At 43.4% G+C, this 25,730-nt stretch overlaps 1 protein-coding gene across 2 annotated transcripts in view; it reads left to right on the top strand.

Annotated features, from left to right (window-relative positions):
- The first annotated feature begins 15,703 nt into the window (after nucleotides 1-15,703).
- Nucleotides 15,704-25,730, top strand: part of ZFAND3 (zinc finger AN1-type containing 3) — a 318,826-nt gene continuing 308,799 nt past the window's right edge. For both annotated transcript variants that reach the window (XM_042986251.1, XM_042986252.1), the window contains exon 1: nucleotides 15,704-15,861. In XM_042986251.1, coding sequence (XP_042842185.1) covers nucleotides 15,791-15,861 — 71 coding nt within the window. In that variant the 5' untranslated portion in view covers nucleotides 15,704-15,790. The remainder of the gene's footprint in view (nucleotides 15,862-25,730) is intronic.

Genomic DNA, 25,730 nt, shown 5'->3' on the forward strand with positions numbered 1-25,730 from the left:
TAAACAATTTGTCTTTTCTCCTCTCCAGTCTTCCTCACTGGCCTAGGACGCCTTCCTTCTGCACACCCGCCCTTTCATTCAATCGAACTACAACATGCATTAATTGATTCCTGACACTTTCTAAGTTCTGAGGATACAGAAATGGACCAGCCACCTTCATGGACATTAGAGTCTGGGCTCAATGTCCAGTTTCCCTGCTTAAGCATTTTTTGATCAGGGCAAGTTATTTAACTTCTCTGGGTCTCAGTTTCTTCATCTTTAAAATAAGACCACAGGAGGAAAAACAAAAGTGCTATTTTAAAAAGCTGAGACATTCTTCTGGTTCTTTCATTTGGGAAGATACCTTGATGAGTCCTGGTAAGTGATTTTGGTGGGAAAGAGGAGGTGCCGTGGGCCTAGCCTGGGTGGGGAGCCCTGAGGCTAATGGGACTGAATTGCTTTGTATAACAAAGTAGGGGACTTAGGTAAGAGGCCCAGAAAGAGGGAAGGAGAGAAAGACCAGAGAGGTCTGGAGCTGATAGTGCACACTGGTCAAATGCAGGTCACTTTTATTAAAAACACATTCCTCTTCCTGCCTTATCAACTTTAGGTTGGAGCTGAATGCTGCTGCCCTTCTTTTATGGGGCCTGTAGTCTGGAGTTCATCACAGAACCACTTGACCATGAATGCTAGTTACTTCCCTGTCCCAGGGAGGATTTGGGGTTTGTTGTCTTTACTGGGGGCGGGCAATCACCTGGTGGAGGGGGGACCTGGGAGGGATCTTCCAAGAGCCAGAGATTGGCCCATGTAATTCTGGAGTTTGTGATGCCTAACAAGGAGCTTTAGGTTGTTTTCTGCCCTGTGCTGCAATTACTCCCAAATGACTCCAAATCTTCAGTAAAAATCAACACCGTCACGATATGTTACTGGCACTCTGAGAGGGATGAAGAAAGAGGGGTGGTGTCCAATGTAGGGTGGAGTGTTGAAATAGGAAGACAGTAGCCAAGGAGCCCAGGGCAAACATTAAGAGCCAGGTGAGAATAGAAAATGGTGGGTGACTCCCACTGAGTGCCTGGTCTGCGCTAAGAGCAGGTGATATTCCTCTATGGTGACAGAAGTCAGAATGGTGGTCACTTTTGTGGGGAGACTGGCTAGGAGGGGCCTTCTGGGGTGCCAGAGATGTTCACTATCTTGATCTGAGTGGTGGTTATGCAGGTGTGTGTGCGTGTGTGTAAATTAAATTGCACACTTAAAGTTTGCATGCTTTACTTGGTATGTACGTTATACCTCAATAAAAACAAACAGAAGTTAAGGAACAACAGCAATAACTTGATAAAGTTACAGAGCTGCACAACCCTTGCCACAATCTCTGTACCCATTTTGCCCTTATTCTCACTCGGCCCCTGGCCGCCACAATGGCCGCCACAAATCTACTTTCTGCCTTTATGGGTCTGCCTTTTCTGGACATGTCACATTAATGGAGTCATATCATGCATGGACTTTTGGATCTTTCACTGAGCATCATGTTTTTGAGGTCCATTCCTGTTTTTGAGGTTCATTCCTGTTGCAGCATGTAAATGTGCCTCTCTCCTCTTATTGCTGAATGGAATCCAATGTGTGGGTATGCCACTCATTAGTTAATGAATATTTGGGATGTTCCCACTTTTGGGCTATTATGAATAATGTTGCTATGAACGTTTGTCTGCAAGTCTTTCTGTAGACATACATATGTTTTAGTTTCTCTTTGTGGGTACATACCTAGAAGTGGAATTGTGGGATTGTACGGTTAACTTATGGTCCACCTATTAAGGAACTGCCAAACTACTTTTCAGAGTGTCTGTGCCATTTTACATCCCTTCCAGCAATACACATGGGTCTAGATTTCCCACCTCCTCACCAAGACTTGTTACTGTCTTTCTGGTTGTAATCCTACTGGATGTGAAGTGGTTTTGATTTGCATTTCCCTAACGACTAGCAGTGGTCGGCATCTTTCCATGTGCTTATGAGCTACTCAGGTATCTTTGGTGAAATGTGTATTTCAAGTCTTTTGTCCATTTTTAAACTGGATTATTTGTCTTTTTGTTATTGAGTTTCCAGAATTATTTCTAAATTTGGGATACCAACCCTTTGTCAAATGTGTGATTTGCAAATATTGTTTCCCAGACTGTGACTTTTCATTTTTTTGGTGGTACCCTCCGAAGCACACATTTTGATGGACTTCCCTTGAATGGAACTGAAGTAAACTGCTATTGTGGTTAAGCCACTGCCGTTCGGATTTTAGGTCATAATCAGAAAAATAATGGAATGCAAGGCTCTCTCCCTTCTCCAGGCAGAATGTCCAATGGGCCATGCAGTGAGAATAGCATGCTGCAAGAGCATGAAAGTGAAAATACGGAATTCTCGGTGGAATGAAGCTTCTTGGGGTAGATGGCAGTCAAGTTAGGAGACAGTCAGGCAGTTCTTCCTTCAGTATCTCATCTGTCAACTGTGTCTTAAGAAGGCGTATGCTCTGTCAGTCTGGCCAAACTTGGTCCCTTCACCAGTTTTTAGAACAAATTCTATCAGTCTCTGTATGTTGTGGAAAAAATTTCAGGGGTAGACTCCACATGTTTTCCTAGAGGAAGAACTCCCACCCACAGTGCACAGTTCCACGAGCTTTCTGTTGCTGGCTGTTCTCCCCAAATTTGCTCTCTGGCTCAGCTGCCGACCCAGAAACCTCTCCCTGCTGCTCTAAGCCTGGCTCCTTTTTTAGGGGTCCTTTTCTGGGATCTGTCTCACTAGGACCTTCATCACAGAGCCGACAGTCAGTCCCAGGTGCCTCCACTAACTTTACTCCTTCCTGCCCATTATGTCCAGGTCCCACTGCATGGTTAATAAACCACTTTGTTCTGGCCACTCTACCCAGAATGAGTGTGAGGCATCTTCCACTTGCCAGCCCCTCTGATATTTGAGGGAGATCTCAGATTTCAGAGTATCTTTACTTCTACCTTCCAAATATACCATTACTGAATGCCAGTCATGAAGCATGCTCTGTGCCAAGTGCTCTGACTCTATCATGCCATTTAATCCTTACAGTAGCCTCTGTTAGCAATGAGCCATTGCACAGGGGAGGTAGCCAAGACTCTGAGAAGATAAATAGCTTTTTCTAGGTCCCATAGGTGGTGGAGGAGGAAGCCAGGTCAACCCAGGTCTGTTGGGCTTCAAAGGTCACAATATTCTCTTGGCCTCTACACATTGACCAAGAAGAAGAAGCTTCTCTCTTGTCGTGGTCTTTAGACTCAGTACCATTGTGAATTCCCCTAGGCCCTATCACTCCTTTTAGCCAGCCCCCATGGAGCATTTATTTTAAAAAAATTTCTTTATTTATTTTGAGAGAGCAAACGAGAGAAAGCAGGGGATGAACACAGAGAGAGAAAGAGATAGAGGGAGAGAGTCCCAAGCATGCTCTGCACTCTCAGTACAGAGCCCAATGCAGGGCTTGAACTCATAAACTGTGAGATCATGACCTGAGCTGAAACCAAGAGTCAGATGCTTAACTGACTGAGCCACCCAGGCACCCTGCCTCCCTGGAGCATTTAGCTTGAAGTACACTAACCTCAATCCCCCACCCCACTCCATAGCCTGGAAGCTTCCCGAGTCTGAGATTGTGTCACCACAATTGTGTCCTGATTAGAACAGGAGCGCCCCCCTCAAAAGGCAGGCTCAGTGATGCTTCCTTTCTCTGAATACCTCACAACACCCTGCAAAATTTTTTTGAACTTCTTTTTGAGGTGAAACATTCATATGGGAAAGTGCTCAAATCATACATTCACAGTTAATAAATTCACACAAACTGAATGCATCCATGTGGCCAGCACAGAAATCAAGAAATAAAATATTACTAGCCCCCCAGGAGTTTCTTCAGGGCCCCCCTTCCAGCCACTCCTTATGCCTTGCAAGGGTAACCATTCTTCTCTCAACAGCATTGATTAGTTATGTCTGTTTCTGGACTTGATAGAAATGGAATTATGTAGTAGGTGTTTTGTGTCTGACTTCTTTTGTTCAACATGAGTTTTACGTGAATCATTCCTATTGTCATGCGTAGCAGTAGTTTGTTCATTCTTATTCTGAGATTTGGGAGGAGATGGAAATTAAATATATGCACTTTGGGGCACCTGGGTGGCTCAGTTGGTTGAGCGTCTGACTTTGGCTCAGGTCACTGTCTCACAGTTTGTGGGTTCAAGCCCCTCATCAGGCTCTGTGCTGACCGCACAGGGCCTGGAGCCTGCTTCAGATTCTGTGTCTCCCTCTCTGTCTGCCCCCCTCCCCCACTCATGCTGTTTGTCTCTCTCTCTCTCTCTTTCTCAAAAATAAACATTAAAATTTTTTTTAAATACCATGTACTTTGAAATCACAGACATGGTCTCAAATCCTGGCTCTAAAAAGAAGTCCTTGGGCAGCTCATTTAGCCGTGAGAACTTTGGTTTCTTCATCTGCAGGATGAGGAAGATAAAATTTCTCTTGCATGGCAGCTGTAAAGTTTCTGCTAACTACAATAACCAATGGGTGTAGAGCACCCACCACAGTTACTGGCATATGGAGGGTACTCAAAAATGGTAGCATTATTAATCAATGACTTGTTTGCTAAATGATCTCTGAGAAATAGAACCACAATGGTTTTGCACTCCAAGTATCCACATCACACCTGTGCACGCACATGTGCGCGCATACACACACAGAAGTTCACACCTGCGTATGCCCACCTGTACCTGTGTGTACACACATACGCTCCTAACAGCGTGAGTAGTATGCCGATTTTTCCTTCTAGCAGCTCTTTCAAGAAAGACACACCAGATGGGATTGGGTCTGCTCCATGACTGAGCAGCCTCCACATCAGAAACTCATAATCATTGAATCCATCATGTGGTACAGCCCTGGCGAGGGCACGGCTCCTCATCCTGCCCGATGGGCCATGGAGGAATGCATCCTCCTCCGGAGCAGAGAACAGACATAGGCGGGCAGTTGCCAGGCAGTGGAGCCAAGAGAACAGATGGCATCTGCACAGCCTTCTCCTAGCCCCACTCCCTGGCTGCTGGGGAAGGAGCCCAGGCGGCAAGGATCCTGTGGATACCTCCCTCCCTTCACCAGGCTATCCTGCACTCTGCTTCTTAATGGGCTTTGGAGTAACACAGCCCAGGCTGCAATCCTGCCCCGGCTCACCACCTATTAGCTGTGTAACTTCAGGAGGGATGAGTAGCCTCTCTGAGTGCCCTTTACAGAACCCTAACCTTCTAATCTCAATTTTAACCTTGTCTCTCCTCCCTATCTCCTACTAATCAGAAGGCATTCAGCCTTCCTTAATTAATCACAACGTTAGGAAGAAATCCCTGCATGATTTTATACCAAATATGCACGCACCCCAAACTGTTCCCAGGTATAGCAGACTCTGTGGGTGTCTCATTCATAGTCCCTGGGGCCTTAACACTTCAGAGTGATCCCACTAATTTCGAGTGGCCTGTCCCTGCACCTCTCTGCCTGAGGGCTTTCTCTGAAACCAGGGAAGGCTGCTCTGCCAGAAAAAGATGGGCTGAAGTGCCGAGAGCAGCCATCAACCGCGAACAGAAGCAGATGTATAAATACTCAGTTCCCTCATCCCTCAGCTGGGGTAACTTCAAGGTGTGACTCTGCACGGCACTCACAGGACTAGTCACTGAGCTCTGGTCACTCCCATGGACAGATGGCTTGATGACACACCCTTTATTGGCCACCTTGCCATCCCTACAAGTATTCTTTCCACCTCCTGATCTCTAAGGGTCAGCTTCTGGTGGAGGATCTAGACGAAGACACCAGCCTTAGCCTTTCAGCCCCATCCTGGACAGCTAAACCTCTTGCCCAGTCACAAACGTGTCCCTGAGCCACCAATTCTGCTTCCTCTGACTCCCTAGCCCAATTCTTCCAACTCTGGCTCCTTCCCTAATTTCATCCTAAACATGAATTCTAACCCTTTTTTTCTAACCACTTTCCCCCTTCCTCAAGTAGCCTTAGTTCTTCTCATTGGGTCAGTTCTCGAAGCCCAGCCTGGCCACATGTGGTATCATTCACTCCTAGAAATTACCTCTGCAGACCTGAGCAAGTGACTTGGTGAGAAATTCAGGCCAGTCCCTGTGGGCTGACAGAACTATAGGGCCACAGCTTCTGGTGGCCTTTCTACTTACACATAGAATATCAGGAAGGCTGAGATATATGTCGTGGGTGATTCACCCCAGGGAGCTCAGGCCTGGCCCAGGGGCTGAGCTGACCTATGGAGGCCTTGGCCATTTGCCTCATAGCCCGAGATGAGGCAGAGTTGGGTAGGCTGAGAGGATGGGGTTCTCTCCCTGCTTGCCCCCCATCGCCTGCAATTTCCTGTGTTTTCCCCTATACTTCTCTCATCTTCTTTTTTTAACCTTTAAGTAGCAACCTAGAGGCTTTAACAAAAAAGTGCCATGTTGGCAATTCAAACATTAGCGAGAGGTAATTCACATAGTTCCCCTGCATTTTAGACTCTTCAAAGTCAAAAGCCTAGGTACAGCTAAGAGATAAAGAAACAATTTGCGGTACATATGACAAAAGGCTAATATTATTAAAAATTTTTTTTAAATATTTACTTATTTTGAGAGAGAGAGAGAGAGAGAGAGAGAGAGAGCAAGCAGAGGAGGGGCAGAGAGAGAAAGGGAGACAGAAAATCCCAAGCAGGCTGTGTGCTGTCAGCATAGAGCCTGACATGGGGCTCAATCTCATGAACTGAGAGATCATGACCTGAGTTGAAATCAAGGGTCAGATGCTTAATGAACTGAGCCACCCAGGTGCCCTCAATATATATATATATATAAATTACATATATTATATATATATATAATATATACACACACACACACACACACACACACACACACACTCTGGATCTCATTAATAACCAAAAAATGCAAATTAAAACATCCATTAGGTGCTATTTTTTACCTTTTACTCTGGCAATGATTAAAAAGAGTAATGGTATACCAAGGCTACTGAGGTGTGGGGGAAACACACTGGTGAAGGGATTGTAAATTCGTACAACCTTTCTGGAGGAAAGTTTGGCCATACATAACAAATGGTATTGCAATTCTTTTTCGTTTTCTTTTTTTTTTTTAAATGTTTATTAATTTTGAGACAGAGATAAGAGTGCGTGTCTGAGCGGGAGAGGAGTAGAGAGAGAGACAGAGAGAGAGAGAGAGAGAGAGAGAGAGAGAGAGAGAGATCCCAAGCAGGCTCTGTGCTGTTAGCATGAAGCCCGATGAGGGACTTCATCCCACGAACAGTGAGATCATGACCTGAGCCGAGGTCGAGTCAGATGCTTAATCAACTGAGCCACCCAGGTGCCCCTGATTCTTTTTCTAAAAAATGTACCCAAGACACTAAAAGGACAAACAAGCAAATGTTCACTGTAAGATTTTTTATAAATGTGGAAAGCTGGACATTACTGTCCTTTAAGACATTCAGGAAAACTTTTTAATTGTCTGCCTCCACCACTAGAGGATAAGTACCACTAGAGTAGGGAACCTTATCTGTCTCACTCACCACTGTATCCTTAATGCCTAAAACAGTGCCTAACACATAGTAGGTGCTCCAAAAGTATCTGCTGAATGAATAAATGAATGAATGATAGGATAAATTAATCAAAAGGAGATACATTAAGTGGTTTATCCATACAACAGAGTGGTCAGTAGCCATTAAAAATAAATGAATAATAATAGTGAATGTTTATTGAGCATGTACTGTCAGCTACATACTATGCTAGGATTTTCTTCATGGATTATATAATTTAACACTCACAATAAACTTATCACATAGGTAAATACTATCATGCGTAGTCAGGACTTTTCTTCTCATTGAAGCATACTGAAACCTAACCCAAATTAGCTTAGGAAGAAAAAAAAAGGAATTTATTGGTCCATGTAACTGCAAAGTCCAGATAGCACTCCCTGACTAAAGCTAGTTATCTGTACATCTCTGAGGAGGCCTGGGAGCAGAAGTAGGGCCACCAAAAAGAAAATGGGCAGATGATAAGCACAGACCACTACAGATGCCTCCTGTAACAGATGAGGAAACTGAAGCACAGATAGGCTCTGTAACTTCCCTAAAGTCTCAGAGCTGGAAGGTGGTAAAAGCCAGATTCAAATACAGTCATTTTGACTCTGGAGCCCATGATTTATAGTGTGATGGGTTAATATTATGTGCCAGCTTGATTAGGCCATGGAGTGCCCAGCTATCTGGTTAAACATTGAGTGTGTCTGGGAGGGGGTTTTCTGGATGAAATTAACATTTGAATCAGTGGACTGAGTAAAGCAGATTTTCCTCCCCAGTGTAGGCTGGCCCCATCCAATTTGTTAAAGGCGTGAGTAGATCAAAAGGCTGAGCAAGAATTTGCTTTCTGCCTAATGGTCTTTAGCTGAACATCAGTCTTCTCCTGTCTTCAGACTCACACTGGAACTTCTAACCATTGGCTCCTGGTTCTCAGGAGACCAAACGGCAGTTCTTGGGACTTCTCAGCCTCCATAATTGCATGAGCCAATTCCTTATAATAAAACTCATATATATTATAAACACATGGAAATAAACCTCATATACGTGGTTATGCAGGTGACCCTTGAAAACGTGGGGGGGTTGGTTAGGAACACTGACCACCTCCCCACTGAGTCAAAAGTTTTGACTCCCCCAAAACTTAACTACTTGTAGCATACTATTGACTTACCAATAACATAGACAATTGGTTAAAATATATTTTGTATGTTATATGTATTATATACTGTATTCTTACAATAAAGTAAGCTAGAGAAAAGAAAATGCTGTTAAGAAAATCATAAGGAAGAGAGAATTCATTTATAGTTATTTTTAAAAATCCTCATGTAAGTGGACCTGCATAGTTCAAACCTGTGTTGTTCAGGGTCCACTGTACTCTCTCTCTCTCTCTCTCTCTCTCTCTCTCTCCCCTTCTCTCTGTCTCTGTGTCTCTCTCTCTATATATATATAATATATACACACACACACACACACATATATATGTATATGTATACATGTATATGGTTTCATATATATCTTAACCATCCAGAGAACCCTAATAATTAGCCACAAGATAATACTGCCAAGCTACATGCATGAATATGGAAGATGTCCAGGACGTTTTTCTTATTTATTTATGTATTTATGTATGTATGTATGTATGTATGTATGTAGGTAGGTATTTATTTTTAATGTTTATTTTTGAGAGAAAGACAGAGAGAGAGAGAGACAGAGAGCAAGTGGGGAAGGGGCAGAGAGGGGGAGACACAGAATCAGAAACAGGCTCCAGGCTCTGAGCTGTCAGCACAGAGCCCGATGTGGGGCTCAAAGTCATGAACTGGGAGATCATGACCTGAGCCAAAGTTGGACGTTTACCGACTGAGCCACCCAGGTACCCCGTTCATGACATATTTCTAAGTTAAAAATAATCGGCTAGAGTATACTGTGTTACATGACCCCGTTTATATAACAATATATAAATGAAAAGCCTGGAGGGCTACATAACAAACTGTTAACAAAGGGTCTCTCTAGGAAGTGATATTAGGGAGGGCTTTTGCTTTCTTATTATTTGAAAAATTTTCCTCACAAAGGTCAACTATTTCAGGGAAAAACAGTATTTCCATTCTTGAAAAGAAATTTAAAAGTCAGTAAAATCAAATTTCACACCAAGATGGGTGTGAGCAGCAGGGAAATCAGCAATTGCTTCATGAACATGGGAACATGAGACGTGAAATGGCAGCGTTTTCTCCTCCCCTCCCCTCTCTTCTCCATTGCACTCTTCATTTTATTTAATTTATTTTTAGTTTCCGAGAAGGGCTGAAGATGGTATGCTTGGTTGCTCTTCTTTTCCCCTGGCTCAGAGAGTTTATCCATGCCAAGTGGACCGTAAGTGACTAAAAGAATCAACTGCATATCAGAAAACTCCAGGGCCAGAAGAAACCTTAGAGAGGGTCTAGTTCAGTGACTTTAAAAAAAAAAAGTTGTTTTTTTTCCCCTTTTGGAAAACCAAACCCAAGTGTGGGAGGAACGCAGAAACCAGAATTCTTGCTGAGAATGTGGTTTGAAAGACAGTCATCTAATCTGACCCTATCATTTTGCAGAAAGGTCTCAGATCTTCTTCTCTTGGCCAGCTATGTCACACATTCCTAAGTCTACACAGGTAACTCGGATTGCATCTTTTCTGGACTTTCAGAGGGCTGGGCAGTCTGAATTAGGCAAACAGGACATGTTGTGACTGGGCATGGTTGCTGCCTCCCGTGCAGGTGAAAAATGCCCCATTTTCTCTTTCTTAGCAGCCCAAGGCCCTTTTCTTTTTTTAGGATTATTAAAACTGGCTCCCATTCTGCCTAGGGGGCCAGAGTGTTATAGGATTCTCTGTTCCCAGGAGCGGGTCAGGGTCAAGGGACATAAGAGAGAGGAACTGAGGAAAATAACTCAGTGGCAAGGCAAGGAGCCTTTGTTAAGCTCACAGAATTAAGGTTGGGATTAGGTCTGAAATCTAGGATTAATTTTTCCAGATCATGTTAGGATTAGGATTAAGATGGAGGCTAGAGTGTAGAATGGACATTGGGGCTAATACCAAGGTAGAATGAATTCTAATGATGGAAGGGTTGGACCTGGGAGTTAGAGTTGTGGGGTAAGAATTAGAATCTGAGTTAGAGGACCATCTGTTTTCTCTCAGGTCTCCATGAGTGCCTCCTTTTTGGCTGTCTCTTGCAGGGTTAAGGTCTTTGGACTCAGTATTACTAAGAAAGCAGCCTTTGTGAGCCCATGCCCTTGAGTCATACCTGGCTCTTTCCCATACAACCTCAGTTGCTACTTCAAGAGCTCTGGCTGCTGAAGCATTAATATTATCCTTTACTAGACCCTACTGAGCACGTAGATGGCTCCTTTTAGGCCAATGGTGATTGCAAACTACTCCCAAGAGTCACATCACAGGCTCATCTGGAACGTAATCTACACTAGAAAATAGTCAAGACAATTATGACAAAAGCACTTCTGACAATTACCCCCACACTTTGGTCCCCTAATTTGATGATGCCCTGAAATTTTATGTTCTCTCTGAGCATTCAACCAACTAAGTGGGCATGTTATAGGAACTGGTTCAAGGGCTTTTCCGATAGAAACCTTGGGAACGAAGGGTGAAAAGTTAGCCAGCTAGGAACATAAGAGGGAGCAAATGAACACTGGGTCTCATTTTGTGTGATGAAAAAGCTTGCAGTGAGTTTCAGTGTCTTGTAGGGAAGGTATGTGGTACACATTCCCCCAGGATAGTCTGAATAGGGTGCCAATTCACATATGGGTTTCATGTTATTTTTTGTTGTTGTTGTTCAACAAATATTTATTAATGTCTACCAAATATGTCCCGGGCATTGTATAAATAATGGTGAACAAGACAGACATGATCTTTGGAGAGAAAACATGAATAAATATTGAATTATAAACTGTGATAAGTTCTACAAAGGAAAAGGGTGCCACAGAAGATAAAAATAGGGTAATATAATTTTAATTGGGACTAGGGGGTGGTCAATGAAAGCTTCTTTGAGGGAATGCCATTTAATTTTAGGCCTGAAACAGTTTTTTTTTTAAATAATTTTTTTTTATTTTTTTGGTATTTATTTTTATTTTTACTTAAAAATTAAAAACATTAAAAAAATTTTTTTTAACGTTTATTTATTTTTGAGAGAGAGAGACAGAGCATGAACAGGGGAGGGGCAGAGAGAGAGGGAGATACAGAACCTGAAGCAGGCTCCAGGCTCCGAGCCATCAGCCCAGAGCCCAACGCGGGGCTCGAACTCACGGACCGCGAGATCATGACCTAGTTGAAGTCGGACGCTTAACCGACTGAGCCACCCAGGTGCCCCTAAAAACATTTTTTTAACGTTTATCTATTTTGAGAGAGAGAGAGAGAGAGAGAATGCAAAAGAGCAGGAGAAGGGCAGAGAGAGAGGAGAGAGGATTCCAAGCATGCTCCACACTGTCAGTGTACAGCTGGATGCTGGGCTTGAACCCAAACTTTGAGACTGTGACCTGGGCCAAAATCAGACGTTCAACCGATTGAGCCACCCAGGCGCCCCTAAAATTTTTTTTAAGCAAATGTGGGGCTTGAACTCATGACCCTGAGATTAATGAGTTGCATGCTCTACCAACTAAGCCAGCCAGGTGCTCCAGGCCTGAAATAGTTTAAATAGGAGTTAGTTTCTTGAACATGTCCACTCTTCTTTATGCTTTTTGATTTTAGGCTGTAATTTACTCCTTTTTTGGTCTGTGTTAGATACATTTTGGAATCTTTGCCAAGAACATAACTGACCTTTGAGAACCACAGGCTACAAGGATGAACCTCTGACAGTCATGTTTGCGTTACAAAACAAAAAGCCTTGACTGGCTCAAAGTTATCCTATCAAGAATAGACAACCTGATGTAAGTTTGACCAATAAGGTTCTTTCTCTTGAGAACTGGGATTCATAGATAATTAATTAATTTCTGTTGGTTCTTGAGGTGAGGCTAGGCGAGCTCAGATAGTCATGTTCCACTGTATTCCCAGAGAAGCAGTGGAAGCAGGTCTGCAGAGAAGAATGAAGCAGCTCTGTAGAGTGAAAGAGATGGAAGAATGTGTGACCAGAGAGAAAAAGAGATGAGAAACTAGCTACTTGGCTTCTGTTAGTATTTTAGTTCCCTCTTCCAGTCCTTCATGAGATCTATTTGCTCTTTGTGCTCTTGGGTTCTTTAAGATTATTTCCTTCAATAAATTATTATTATTAATTCATTAATTTTTTTAAAAAGTTTGTTTTATTTTGAGAGAGAGAAAGAGAGCATGAGCAAGGGAGGGACAGAGAGAGAGGATCCAGAGTGGGTTCGAACCCACAAACCATGAGATCATGACCTGAGCTAAAATCAAGATTTGGAAGCTCAACCACTGAGCCACCCAGGTGCCCCTATTAATCAATTAATTAATTTTTGCATGAAGTTTCAGTGGGTTTCTGTTCCTTGTAGATACAAGAGGCTTGACTAAGAGTGGCTTCTTATCAAATAAGCTCTTCCATTCAGTAAACATGGATTGAGTTGGCTTCAATCCCATGGTGATTTGTGGATCCTACAAGTCTACAGATAATGTACAAACAGAATGGCATTTATAGAAATAAAATAATATTTGCTAATAAAATTAATCTAGGTGATACCTTCTGAGCATCTTGTATCCCCACTGCGTTGAGAGTACTTAGCAGCTATTTCTATCAGCCAAACCTTTTGGAGTTAGGTTTTGTGGTAGGAGACAAACATGTATATTTCTTGGTCCTATAATGGAGATTATGTGGGCAGAGGAAGGAGGGACTAATTCTGCCTTGTTAGCAAAGGCAAGGCATTGAAGAGATAACATATGCCTGAATGGGCAGGAGTAGTGTCCTGGGCAAGAGAGAGGAAGAGCAGTGGGGCAGAGGGTAACAGGAGGGATAAGGCCTTAGAAAATTTTGTGCACATCTTGGTAGTCAGTCAATGCTTGTTAAAATGAATAACTGGCAAGCAGACAGGTAGGCAAGCAGTTTGTAAGATGACAATCACAGTTTATATTAAATTTTCCTTTTGGTTTTAGGTTTTCTTTTTCCATATATAAAAGACCATCAAAATGCCAATAGAGAGAGAGTCCCACTTAATCTTGGTCTGTTAAACTCAAAAGCTATAAGTCTTTTAAGAATGTGGCAATTTTATGTTAGCTTAAGTGAAGATTTAAGGGCAATGTGAGTCCAATGAAAGCACCTAGCTGTAGGGCTGTATGGCTTCATCCACTCAATGGACTTTTGACATAACTACTTATTGAAGGCTTGTGAAAATGCACAAAGTCGAAACTAAATATTACGAAAATCAGCACTCACTTTTGGAAGTGCATTGGCTGTAAAGAACTTGATTTTTGCAATCATTTGTCTTTATCATCCACAGCATCTTTTAGAAGATGCTAAGCTAAATGTGATCCTTGCTCTTTAGAGGCTAAAAGAAGCGACATAAATGTCAACAAGTCCACAGAGCATGCACAGACATAATGGTAGATATAGAAATAATAACATTTGACAATAAAATTAATCTAGGTAATACCCTCTGAGGGTCTCGTATTCTTGCCGAATCGGGGGTACACAGCTGCCTTTTCTAAGAGCCAGGAAGCCTTCCGGAAGTAGCAGTGACCTTCGAAGTTCGCCAACAAGGGTCTCAGCTGTGGGGGTCACCTCTCCAGTAGATATGGTGGAAGTTTCCTCCGCGTTGACATTTGCCATCTACAATCGCCTTCTGCTCACGATTGGCTGGAACTCAGAATGAGTTCTAGATGAAAGACAAGAAGCGCTAAAGGCTTATTTTTTGGTGGCTCGAACTTCTTTGCTTACATTAATTTTCATCACTGATTCGGCCATAGGTCCCCTCCCCAAACCAAACATGTCCACTCTAGAAAAAAAAGAGGCTCTTTTAGTCTGGGTATCGGGAGTGAACTTGTGTCTCTGAGGCTGGGGGCACCGAAAAGGGAGGAGGAGCTAGGAACTTCACAGAGACACTACCCTCCTGCACCCCGCCCTTCCTGGGGCGGGGGAGGGGAGGGACATTTCCCTTAAGTTCATTACTGCCAAGAAGAGACCAGTTCTCCGGGTGGAACTGGAAGAGTGGGTCGGGTGTGGGGGGACTGGGAAGACAGATTTCTAGGGGATTGGCGGTTAGTGGAGAAATGGACCCTGGCATCGCCCATAGCAGGGAGCAGCAGCCGGTTGGTAGACCTCCCAGCAGCTAAAGACCCCCGCAACCCCGGGAAGAGCGAGACCCACTTCCGGATTTGGAAGCACTCCCTTCTGGCCCCTCCCAGTACCCGGTTACGGGGTCTCCGGGCGCATGCGTAGCACTCGTCCGCCGCTCTGGGACTGGCCCGACTTACCCTAAACAACTAATCTACTCCTCCCCCTCCCGCTCGGGGCGTACCATTCGCGTTTGGGGGGAGGCAACGTGCCCCAGGGTACTCAGAAACCTGCTCCCCTTCTTCAGACAGGGAGAGGGTAAGTTTGCCTCAGATTTTAAAAGTTCCAAGAATATGAAAACCTCAGAGGCCCGTCGCCGGGTGATAGCCCGACGCTCTCGGCTTTGCCCACAGCCCCGTACTCTTCCTTTGAGGGGCTGAACAAAGTGGCACGCCCGGATCCCAGCTGATCAGCTGCTGGGCTTTGGCGGCGGCTCCCCCGGGCGAGACCATTGTGACTCCTTAGGAGGGGTGTGTGAGGAGGGGAGGGGGCGGAGCGGCCATTGTCCGGTCAGCGCAGCCTTCGGGGGAGGGGAGCGTGACGGAGCGAGCGAGGCCCGGGGCTTCACAGCCGCCGCTGCTACGCCAGAGCCGGCGGGGGCCTCAGGTCCTTCCCAGCGCCGCCGCGCGGGACATCGCTCTGGCTGCGAGCGGCGGTGGGAGCTGCCGAGGGCGCCGGGTCTTCCCTCCTCCCCCGCGGTCCTCGGTTCACCCGCACGCCCCTCCTCCTCAGCTACCCTCCCTCTCCGCGCCTCCCCCGGCCCCCCCATCTCTGCAGGCCGAGTGGTGCGGCCCGCCTCCAGCTGACCGGCCTGGAATCCCGGCTCGGAGCCTCGGACTCGCGCCCGCCCGCGCGCCCGCTCCCTCCCCCTCCCCCCGCCCCGAGCCCCCCGACGCCGCCGCCGTAGTCGCCGCCGCCTCCTTCAAGCGGGGCCCAGGCCCAGCCGCCGCCACCGCTGCCGCCGCCGACCTCCGCCGCCGCCGAGCACCATGGGAGACGCCGGGAGCGAGCGCAGCAAAGCGCCCAGCCTGCCGCCTCGCTGTCCCTGCGGCTTCTGGGGGTAAGTGCCCGGCCGGGTGGGGGTGGGGGCGGGGGCTGGGGGCGCTGGCGCGGGGGCTGCCCGGGCAGGCCTCGGGGCCGGGGGTGGCCGGAACCCTGGGGGCTGGGCCCTAGCCGGGCCTACCGGGAGGGGGCAGGGGCCGAGTCTCGGGGAGGGGCGCTGGGTGGGGAGCTGGAGGTGGGCAGAGAAGGCCCTGGCCCGGGTGCACTGCCACCCTCTGGGACTCTCCTGCCAGAGGTTTGGGCCAACAGGGGCCGCCCGGGCCACTGGTGAGGGGGGGCAGGGCAGCGGAGAGGGATGAGGGGGCGGTGTTGGCACCTCCGGGTGAAGCTGGGGTGCCCCTTCCCTTGGCATGTGGAGGCCAGCCCTCCCTCCTTGCCTTGGTATGAGTTGGTGCCCAGGCACCAGGAGGGTATTTCCTCTGACTTTTTCACCTCCCCCTCCCTCCTTGTCCCCCAGAGACTTGCATCATCACTTCCTAAATTATATCCCAGTGCCCTATTTGCTTTTAGGAAGCTGTTCACACATCACCCATCTTTAAAAATCGAGCCCAGAGCCGAGTCTAGGGTAAAGTTATAAGAATATGGAGGTCTCCCCTTTATTTAAAACACATTTCAGGAGTTCTGTAAAATTTCCTTGTCCAAAAAATAAAAAACAAAAACCCAAAACACCCAACTCAAGTCAACCTGGCTTGGGAACGTGAGAGCCAGTTTGCTCAGTTGGCTCAAATTCATCTCTCTCCATTTTTTTTTTTTTTTTTTTTTTTTTTTTTAATGATAAAAATATTTACATTGGCCAGCCTGCGTTATTACTTGACCATCCTGTTAGGGTGAAAAACTGTGAGGTGGGAAATTAACTTTTTCACCTACAGTTACATTTTAAATTCTCCTTGTTAACACTTGGAGTTTTATGGATTACCATCCCTCTTACCTAACAGGTGCCTCCATCCTACCTTATGACTCTTATTGTAGGGGAATTGGGAGACTTTGAAGGACTTTTGTGATTGATCCCTTTTTCCTCTGTTTTCCAAAGACCTAGTATATTTCATAGTGTATAGAGGCAGTAAGGAAATGATTATTTCTGGTGAGAACATTTTGGAAAGATGTATTTAAGTATTTTATTTTTGCTATCCCCCAGATGTTAGGAATGGTTGAAGTACAGGTTAAGTCTGGGATTTTTGGGAGTGAAGAGAAAGAAAGTGGATCTTAATGTAGATTTCTGTGGAATTTGTCAAATTGAAAGGTCGTGACAGAAATAGGTTCTCATTTTGTCCTCTTTTCTGCCTTTTCTTAAAAAAATACCTGGTGGAAAGATGTTAGTCAAAAATAAGTTACGGTATTAGCAAAAGTTTTGAAGATGTGAAAATATTTTAGGTTTTATAGTCTTCCTAATAATTGGGTTGTCTGCTAAGTGCTTTCCTGGACAATCTAATTCCCACAGAATCTTAGGAGGTACAACCATTATCCCACTATAGATGAGGAAATTGAGGCTTTGAGAGGTGGATAACTTGCCCCTCGTATGCAGTGAGTGTAGGGTGGAGCTGGTGAGCTCGTCAGAGTGCTTAGTACCATCACGTTTATGACATCAATCTGCTGCCCTGGAAAAATCTGGTGTCACAAGCCTCTGATTGTAACTCATAAGAAGACATGTGGCTCAAAGAAAGTAGCTGCCAATGGCAGCTAATGCCCAGGATGTATCAGAGAGAGGCTTGTTTCCTGGCAACAAGTTTGTCCTTGGGACCATTATCTTGAGCAGAACCCTTATCGAAAGACTTATGTCAAGACATAGAAACTAAGGAAATGGAATAGCCTTTTACTTTTAGGCTGCAGAGTTCTGAATAATGCCAAGAAAGTTTGATAGTTGCAGGGAGGATTAGTGAAACTGGTATCATACTTGACCTATAAGCAATCAGTCCTGCTTTTTTGATACTTTCAATCTGGCCCTTTTTAATGAACTGCAGTTTGCCTGATAGGAGTTGTGAGCACAAAACTAATATTTTTATGTTGAAAAGTGTTCTTTTTAATGTGTAATGTTTTAACCTTTTCTAAAGGAGTTTGTAGGTACCTGTGTAGTTTGCATTCTATACCAAAGTGTAATGATACTGCTGCAGAGTTTTATCATGACTGACTCCGAACCGAACATGTATTTCTTACTGTATGGGCCACATTCATACTATGTTCATTAAGTAACCTTGAATATATTCAACGAATAATTGAGTGTCTCTGGTATAATGGTGGACAAGGGGGCACTGGCCCCGTCTTCTGGGAGCAGAAGTAAAGTGTCAGAATATAAGTATGTTAGGACTGGTACAGGGTGTAATGGCAGGGGCGCTTATCTAGTTGAGGTGGAGGTAGAGGAAGGTAGCCTGGAGTAAGTGACACCGGCCTAGGCCTGCAGGAAGGGTAGGGGAGAATGGAATTAGAAGAGTTTCTTTCAGGTGGAGGGGATAGCATGGGTGAAGTCCTGGATGGGAGAGAAAGCACCCCACATTTGAGGAACTTAAAAGTTCATTGGAGTTGACTGGTAGATTGTGAAGGGCAATTTGCTAGAGATGAGGGTGAGATGGTGAGAGCAGTTGGTGATGTAGGGCTCTGTAGGTAATGCCTAGGTCTTTGGACTTTTATCTTGAGTTCACTCAGGAACTGTTGAAGAACTTTGAACACGTAGTGACGTGATTTTCTTTAACGTGAAAGATCGGATGATGTTGAGGGGGTCTGGGTGTGTGTGTATAGGAGTGTGGTGTTTTTATGTTCGTGGGGTATTACTAGAGGTACAGAAGTCTTATCAGGAGGAGTAATCCAGACCAGGGATGATTGGGGCCTGCACCCGTGTGGTAGCTAGACAGAATGGAGAAAAGTAGGAAGCTGTGAGAGCCATTCAGTAGGTATCTTGTGCCTTTTTCTTTCATGAAAATGAAGGTGAGTGTGTTACCTGAAAACTTCAGTCGGCATTGCATTCTGTGGAAGCCATAGGTCTGTGAAGTCAGCTAGCCACAGCCCTTTGCAGAGGAGCCTCTTAGCAGAATGTTCTGGCACCAGTAGACTAAAGGCAGTTTAAGATTGCTCTTTAGTTACTTAGGCTGCCAGACTTGCTGCCTGGCATTGTCCAGTCAGGACACCAGTCAGTGGGGCTTGCTTAAACAAGAGAGCTGTGAGGTCTTTTTTGTGGGAATGCAACAGTTAGAAAGTAGAATGACAAGAGGAGCACACAATGCAAATGTGTGAGTATTTGGAATAAGGAAAAGTTTCTACTTCTCTCCCTCTTGGTTTATGTTGTTTAATCGTGGGCATGGAATTAAAGTTACTGTTCTACAGAGACACCATCTCTCCACTGGGAAACTTTGCTACCTTGGAAATTGTTGAAGATTTACCTCTTTCCAAAAGTTGAAAATTGTGTGGTGTGTACAATGTTTTTAGAGTTAATGATCATAAACCGTTTTTTCCCCTGAGGTATGTACTTAAAACTTTTAGTGAAATATGAGTATTTTCATGGCTAATTTTTAGGCATTCCGTAGTCCTGCGAAAAACATACTAGTTTGTAATAATCAAACCTGAAATGAAATAGTATTTTAAAATAATAAAAATATTATTTTAGAAATAGTATTTTAGAAATATATACATACACAAAAGCACTTTTAAATGATATGGGTATAACTGTTACTAGTTGAAGTTGCATTTTAAGTTGTTTAGACGTTTAAAATGTACTGAAACGCGTAGATGCTTTACAGGCATTTTCAAACGGTGTTGAAAGAACAGACTTAGAAATATTCTAAAAAAGAGAGGAAGAAGAGGGGTGCCTGGGTGGCTCTGTAGTGCCCAACACCTGATTTCATCTCAGGTCATGATCTCGCGGTTTGTGGGATTGAGCCCTGAGTCAGGCTTTGTGCTGACAGTGAGGAGCCTGCTTGGGATTCTCCCTCTCTCTCTCCCTCTCCCTCTGCCCCCACCCTGCTGACTCTCTCTCCCTCAAAATAAATAAAATAAACTTTAAAAAAAGAGAGAGGGAGAAGACTTAAGACACTAATGTACTGACTATATTATAGGATAAGAAAAAAAGATAATTAGGTAGAAAAAATGGACTTTTTTCAAATTTTACTTACTAAGTATAAAAATCAAGTACTGATATTTTGCTTTTACAATTGGAGACAATCTGTTGTAATATTATGGAAACTTTGGGAACTACTATTTCTTTCATAAATTAGTTTAAAGTATAGTTGACAAATGTTCAGTCTTGTTCTTTGGGAATAATGGAACATTTAATGTGGGTTTTAGGGGCACCTGGGTAGCTCAGTCGGTTGAACATCCGACTTCAGCTCAGGTCATGATCTCGTGGTCTGTGAGTTCAAGCCCCATGTTGGGCTCTGTGCTGACAGCTCAGAGCCTGGAGTCTGCTTCGGATTCTGTGTCTTTGTCTCTCTCTGCCCCTCCCCCGCTCATTCATTTTCTCTCTCTCTCTCTCTCTCTCTCTCTCTCTCTCTCTCTCTCTGTCCAAAATAAATAAACATTAAAAAAAAATAAATTTGAGTTTTATTTGGTAAACTATTCATTGTTTTTGATTAAAAAATAAGCTCTTCTTAACGAACCATGTCATAAAATAAATGTTACATGGATGAATTTTCTTTAGGGAAATAGATTTTATTAGGATTTTATTTTTGTGATCTGTTCTGTTGAAGCATTTTATTTCATCAACTAGATTTGCTAGATAATAATGTATTTTAAATAAAGATGGGGTTAGGCAGAGATGAAGAGTAATCTCACAAACTATATTCCATTTCTGAAGAGGTTACTAGTAGAAAGTTGATAGAACATCAAAGATGATTTGTTCTATTTCATTTCACTTTTGGGAATAACAAGGTGTTGACTAGTTAGTTTAATAAAATCTGTCTCTTTCTCCCCCCTCCACCCCCCCACCCCCATCCCAGGCTGGGGAATTGATGTAGAACCCTGTTTCTGTCACTTTGTGAGTCATCTGGCTAGTGTGTCTGGTTCTGAACAGTGTGTGGCCCTTGGTTCTTCAGTCTCAGTCTCCCAATTTAGAACATGTTGCCACGCTTCAACCAGCTTAACCTGGGCTTTCAAGTTCATGTGAACACAGCATGAATTATTAGTTAATCAGTAGAATGATTATTTCAGTGATGTCACTAATTATCCCTCGATTATAAAATTCCCTTAAACGTTACCTTAAAAACAAAACAGCTCATTTGTGCAGTTTTACTTTGTGTCTTTCAGTATTATGTGCACCTGAAGATGCAGTGTGATGTAATGAAGTATTCACTGTGCATTTGTCTACTTGCCCCATTTTCCTGATTATATTTGGGTATTCAGAAAACATGAAATTGTCCCTTTGACTTGATGGAACACAGGGAGTTTATTTATTTTTTTGTTAAGGAAAACATGGTCTTTGTTTACTATGGTTTGAAGCAATAGCTTTTTAAAGTTAGATTCAGTTAACATATAGGACATACTGCTCTTTTGGTATCATCCTCTTCTCCCATTCACCCTCCTCCTCCTAAAAAGGAGAATCCAGTAGTTTAAGTTGTACTGAAAAGTTTTCACTAAAATTCTTCTTAATCCTTAATAGTATTAAAGTTAACATTAATTTTCACAGACTAACCTTTTCCTAGGTAGAAAAATCAGAAGGCTAAGGATCTTTTGAAATGAATAAAATCTTTTTTTTTTTTTAATTTTTGTTAATTTATTTTGGGGAAGGGAGAGGCAGAGAGAGAGATAGAGAATCCCAAGCAGGCTCTGCGCTATCGGCATGGAGCCCAGTGTGGGGTTCGATCTCACAAACTGTGAGATCATGACCTGTGCTGAAATCAAGAGTTGGATGCTCAACCGACGGAGCCACCCAGGTGCCCCTGAATAAAGTCCTTAAAAAAAAACACCCAAGCATATTTAGTATTTACTGAGAGCAGAGTACTAAGACAGTGAGAACTAACAGGATTTGGATTTTTTTTAAAATCTTGTTTTTTTTAATGTTTATTTTTGAGGGAGAGAGAAACAGAGCATGAGCAGGGGAGGGGCAGACAGAGGGGGAGACACAGAATCTGAAGCAGGCTCTAGGCTCTGAGCTGTCAGCACAGAGCCCTGACGTGGGGCTCGAACTCATGAACCATGAGATCATGACCTGAGCTGAAGTCCAAGTCCTAACCAACTGAGCCACCTGGGCACTCCTATGATTTGGATTTTTATTAGATCCTAAAAAGGTTGTGTGCAAACTGAAGGAAAGTTTTGGAATCCTACAGTACTCATAGATAAAGATTGACGTTAAAAATTCCTTTTTTTTTTTTGTTTTTTGAAGAAAGGTAAAGTTTGGTATCTCAACAATGCCACATGTAGGAAGTGACTGGTCACACTCCAACACTTGTATAATTTTAATGAGGCACTTGAAAAATCTTCCAGATTCAGGCTTGTTGGGTAGTGTCAGGCTTGTGGGACTTGTGTGAATGGTTGGTGAAAGAGGGACTTCAGTCCAACTGGGTGGATGACACTAATGTCACTCAGTTTTGCTAGGGGCTTTGAGAAACAGGCTGATCTTGCTCTGGGCTGGGTCTCCACATAAGATTATGCTGCTGAATGAGATATTTTAGATATAAAGAAGAAATTTTCTGTATGTGTTAAATGAAGAAGAGAGGTTAAACAGCTTCATTTGAAGTTTTAAAAACCAGAATCTGAGAACAACTTCTAGAATTGTGCTGTGCAATACGGTAGCTACTAGTTACATACAGCAATTTAAATTCATACTAATTAAAATTAAATAAAATTTCGGTTCTTCAGTTGCAGTAGCTACTTTTTAAGTAGCATTTAACTAGCTCAGTAGCCAGTGGCTACCCTATTGGGGAACACATATATAGAACACTTCAAACTCCCAGAAAGTTCTTTTGGACAGTGCTCATCTAGAACATTGACCTGACAGCCAGCCAGGATTTTCAAGCCTATTTGTTTTTCCTCCTCAGTTTTGTTGAGCTATAATTGACATTCAAGCTTATTTTGTGAGTTCTCCAGACCCCTGTTTTCTTGTCTTCTGAAAATGAGGGACTTGTTTAATTTAGCTCTAAGTTGCTTTCCAGCTCTAACATTTTATTTTCATTGGGGGAAGAAGCAATGCTATTGTTAATTCAGATTACTGGGAAGTGCTCCTTTGCTCAGTTTTGGGAATTAAAATGTCAGTACAAGTTAGTCCATAATTTGAACATTTTTTTTTTCATGTTAGCTTTTGAGTCAATCATCTTTGCTCTTTTCTTAGCACTATTAAACTGGGAACCTCAGAGACCCATACAGGGAGGTGTTGGGGTAATAGAGAATCGATTTTTTTTTCTTTTTAGTGAGAGACTTTTTGAAGGTATTCACCTTGGACTCTGACTTTTGTGGAGGAATATTTATTTTTACAAATGTAAATCTCATACGGCAGTTTTTGAAATGTGATTGGGAATAAGTGCATTGGATTTTCTGGTAAATTCAAGTTCCCACGTACAGAAAAACTTGGAATGTATTGGAATATCCAGCAGCATTGGGCAAAACCAGGCTAAGGGAATGGTACAAGATAAATGAAAATGCCTTGTCATCCTTGAGGCCAGGGGACAGAATTGCAAGCAGTGCCGGACATCTGAAGTTGTGGCTGCAGTTGTTAACCAGAGGAAGGAAGAATACAGTAGGAAGAAGGTACAGTACTGGCTACTGATTGCATCAATTCCTTCAACTGTACCAGATGTCCTGTATCATAGGCAGGTGTGATTAAGGCAGAAGAATGTCCTGGGAGAGGTCATTAATGGAGTTTGCTATCACCCTGGCTGTGGGTGATTGGTGGGTGAGGGGGATAGGAGCAGACCATGCCATAGCATTTTGTGTTTCTAATTTGTGGACAGGCTCTAGTTAGCTGCATTGCTGCCTCATTAATGACCTGGCAAAGAGTGAGGTTGGTGATGCACTTGGGACCTTTGGGGGGAGTGCCTTTTCTCATTTCTTTCTGTTCAAGTGGAATGGTGTGGAGTAACAGTTGTTGATGTCTTACCTATTTCTTGGACTCTTATACATTGGTAAGTTGAAGTGCCTTTATATAAAATAATCACTCTCAGCCACACTTCTTGGAAAGAGAAGTATTCTGACCATTCAAAAGTATCACAAATATTCTTTCTGCAGTCAGGTTCTTATGCCAGGCATTTGATTTTCTCTCGCATGCTTATGTTGGTAGAATTTCCGAACATAGTGTGAAGTTTCTGTAGCTTATAGTACCTAGCTGGAAGAGTGGGGGCAGGAATTTGGAGAACACAGTGGGGGTGGAGGGCTTTGCTGAGCATATTTGTGCTTTCAAAGTCCGCCTATTTCATTCAGGTCATTGTTTTTTCAATTTTCAGCCATTTCTACGGTGTCGTATATGAATAGATGTGCTGGCAAGTTATAGCCTGAAAGAATTTTTTTTAATGTAATGAGTGAGATACAAAGTGGGTTGAATAATACAGTCATTCTTAAACTGGCCAGAAGTATATTAACTGGCAAAAAATAATAAAAAACAAACTGGAGGTGGGAGAAGGTGTGGTATATTTCATTTTTAAAAAATTAATGTTTTTTAATTTATTTTTGAGAAAGAAAGATGGAGAGCAAGCAGGGGACAGGGAGGGAGGGAGACAGCATCCCAAGCAGGCTCTGCACTGTCAGTGCAGAGCCCAACGTGGGGCTTGAACCCACAAACGAAGAGATCATGACCCCGAGCCGAAGTCAGATGCTTAACTGACTGAGCCACCCAGGAGCCCCAGGTGTGGTATATTTCAGCGTGAACTGTTTCTAGTTTTGTTATTTCTAGGTTTCTGTCCTTGGGGAGGCATGGATGGTATTATTTTTCTTCTTCAGATGCCACTGAAATCCAGAAAACCAGGTTTTTCAAGTCTTTGTGTGTTTGCATATGAAACTTTGCGCGTGTATATAAAATCTTCATAGTTTATGACTTTACATAGTTTTATGTAGTTTGTCTTTTGAAATAATACAAAGCCGTGCTACTCACCTTTAAAAATAAAGGAATGTTCTTGATGTTGATCCACAGAAATGTTTGGTTAGGGGAACTTTTGTTGATTGGGGGGATGTGTTCATGTAATCTTTGAGGCCTATATTCCTTGTTTCTGTGGGTAAGTCACTATTAATTGGCTCTCCCTGTCTCCATGTCACCCCTCTTCTCCACCCCCCACTGCCAGTGAGAGGTGCTCAAACCATGTATTTTTTTTTTTTTTTTTTTTTTTTGGTAAGGCTAATATTTTTCTTCAGTGCATATTGGGTGGGATTTAATCAAGAAACTGTTGCTGTGATTTAAATGATAAAAATACAGTCTCGAATGAAAGTATGGAGATTGGATGGTATATATGTGAGTCTCTTTAGGCGTTTATGATCTCAGTGTCAGTATGGATTAGTTTAGAAAATGATAACCATGTACAGTCTGCTCAGTGGAAGTATATGTCCCTACAGACTGCATTCTCTCACCCTTGGTTTTCAACTATTTAGTGATTTGGTATTCTGATCTTAGTGGAAAGTCCCCTGGGTTTACCTGAATAGTTTTCATTACTTACATGGTATGTTGTTTCGGTTGGAGCTAGGGACTAGGAAGAATGGACTGTGTTTGTTTTGTTTTTAAAAGTCACTGGATAGATATGTATCACAATAGATTTGGGGCTGAGTTGGAGCAGGAAGGACACAGAAGGTGGTTAAGAGGAAGACTGCAATGTGAGGGGGATGATGATGGGGGAATGTGAATGGAAGTGGAGTGGTGGTCATTAGGAATGAAGATGTTCTGTGGTCACTATTTTCTACTCAAAATATGAGAGGTGGTCACATCTGTAAAAGCTAGAGAAACTAATGTGAACAGGTGGTGGGTAGGATTAA

This window comes from Panthera tigris, chromosome B2 (genome assembly GCF_018350195.1).
Source record: "Panthera tigris isolate Pti1 chromosome B2, P.tigris_Pti1_mat1.1, whole genome shotgun sequence".
In the NCBI taxonomy this organism is placed as follows: domain Eukaryota; kingdom Metazoa; phylum Chordata; class Mammalia; order Carnivora; family Felidae; genus Panthera; species Panthera tigris.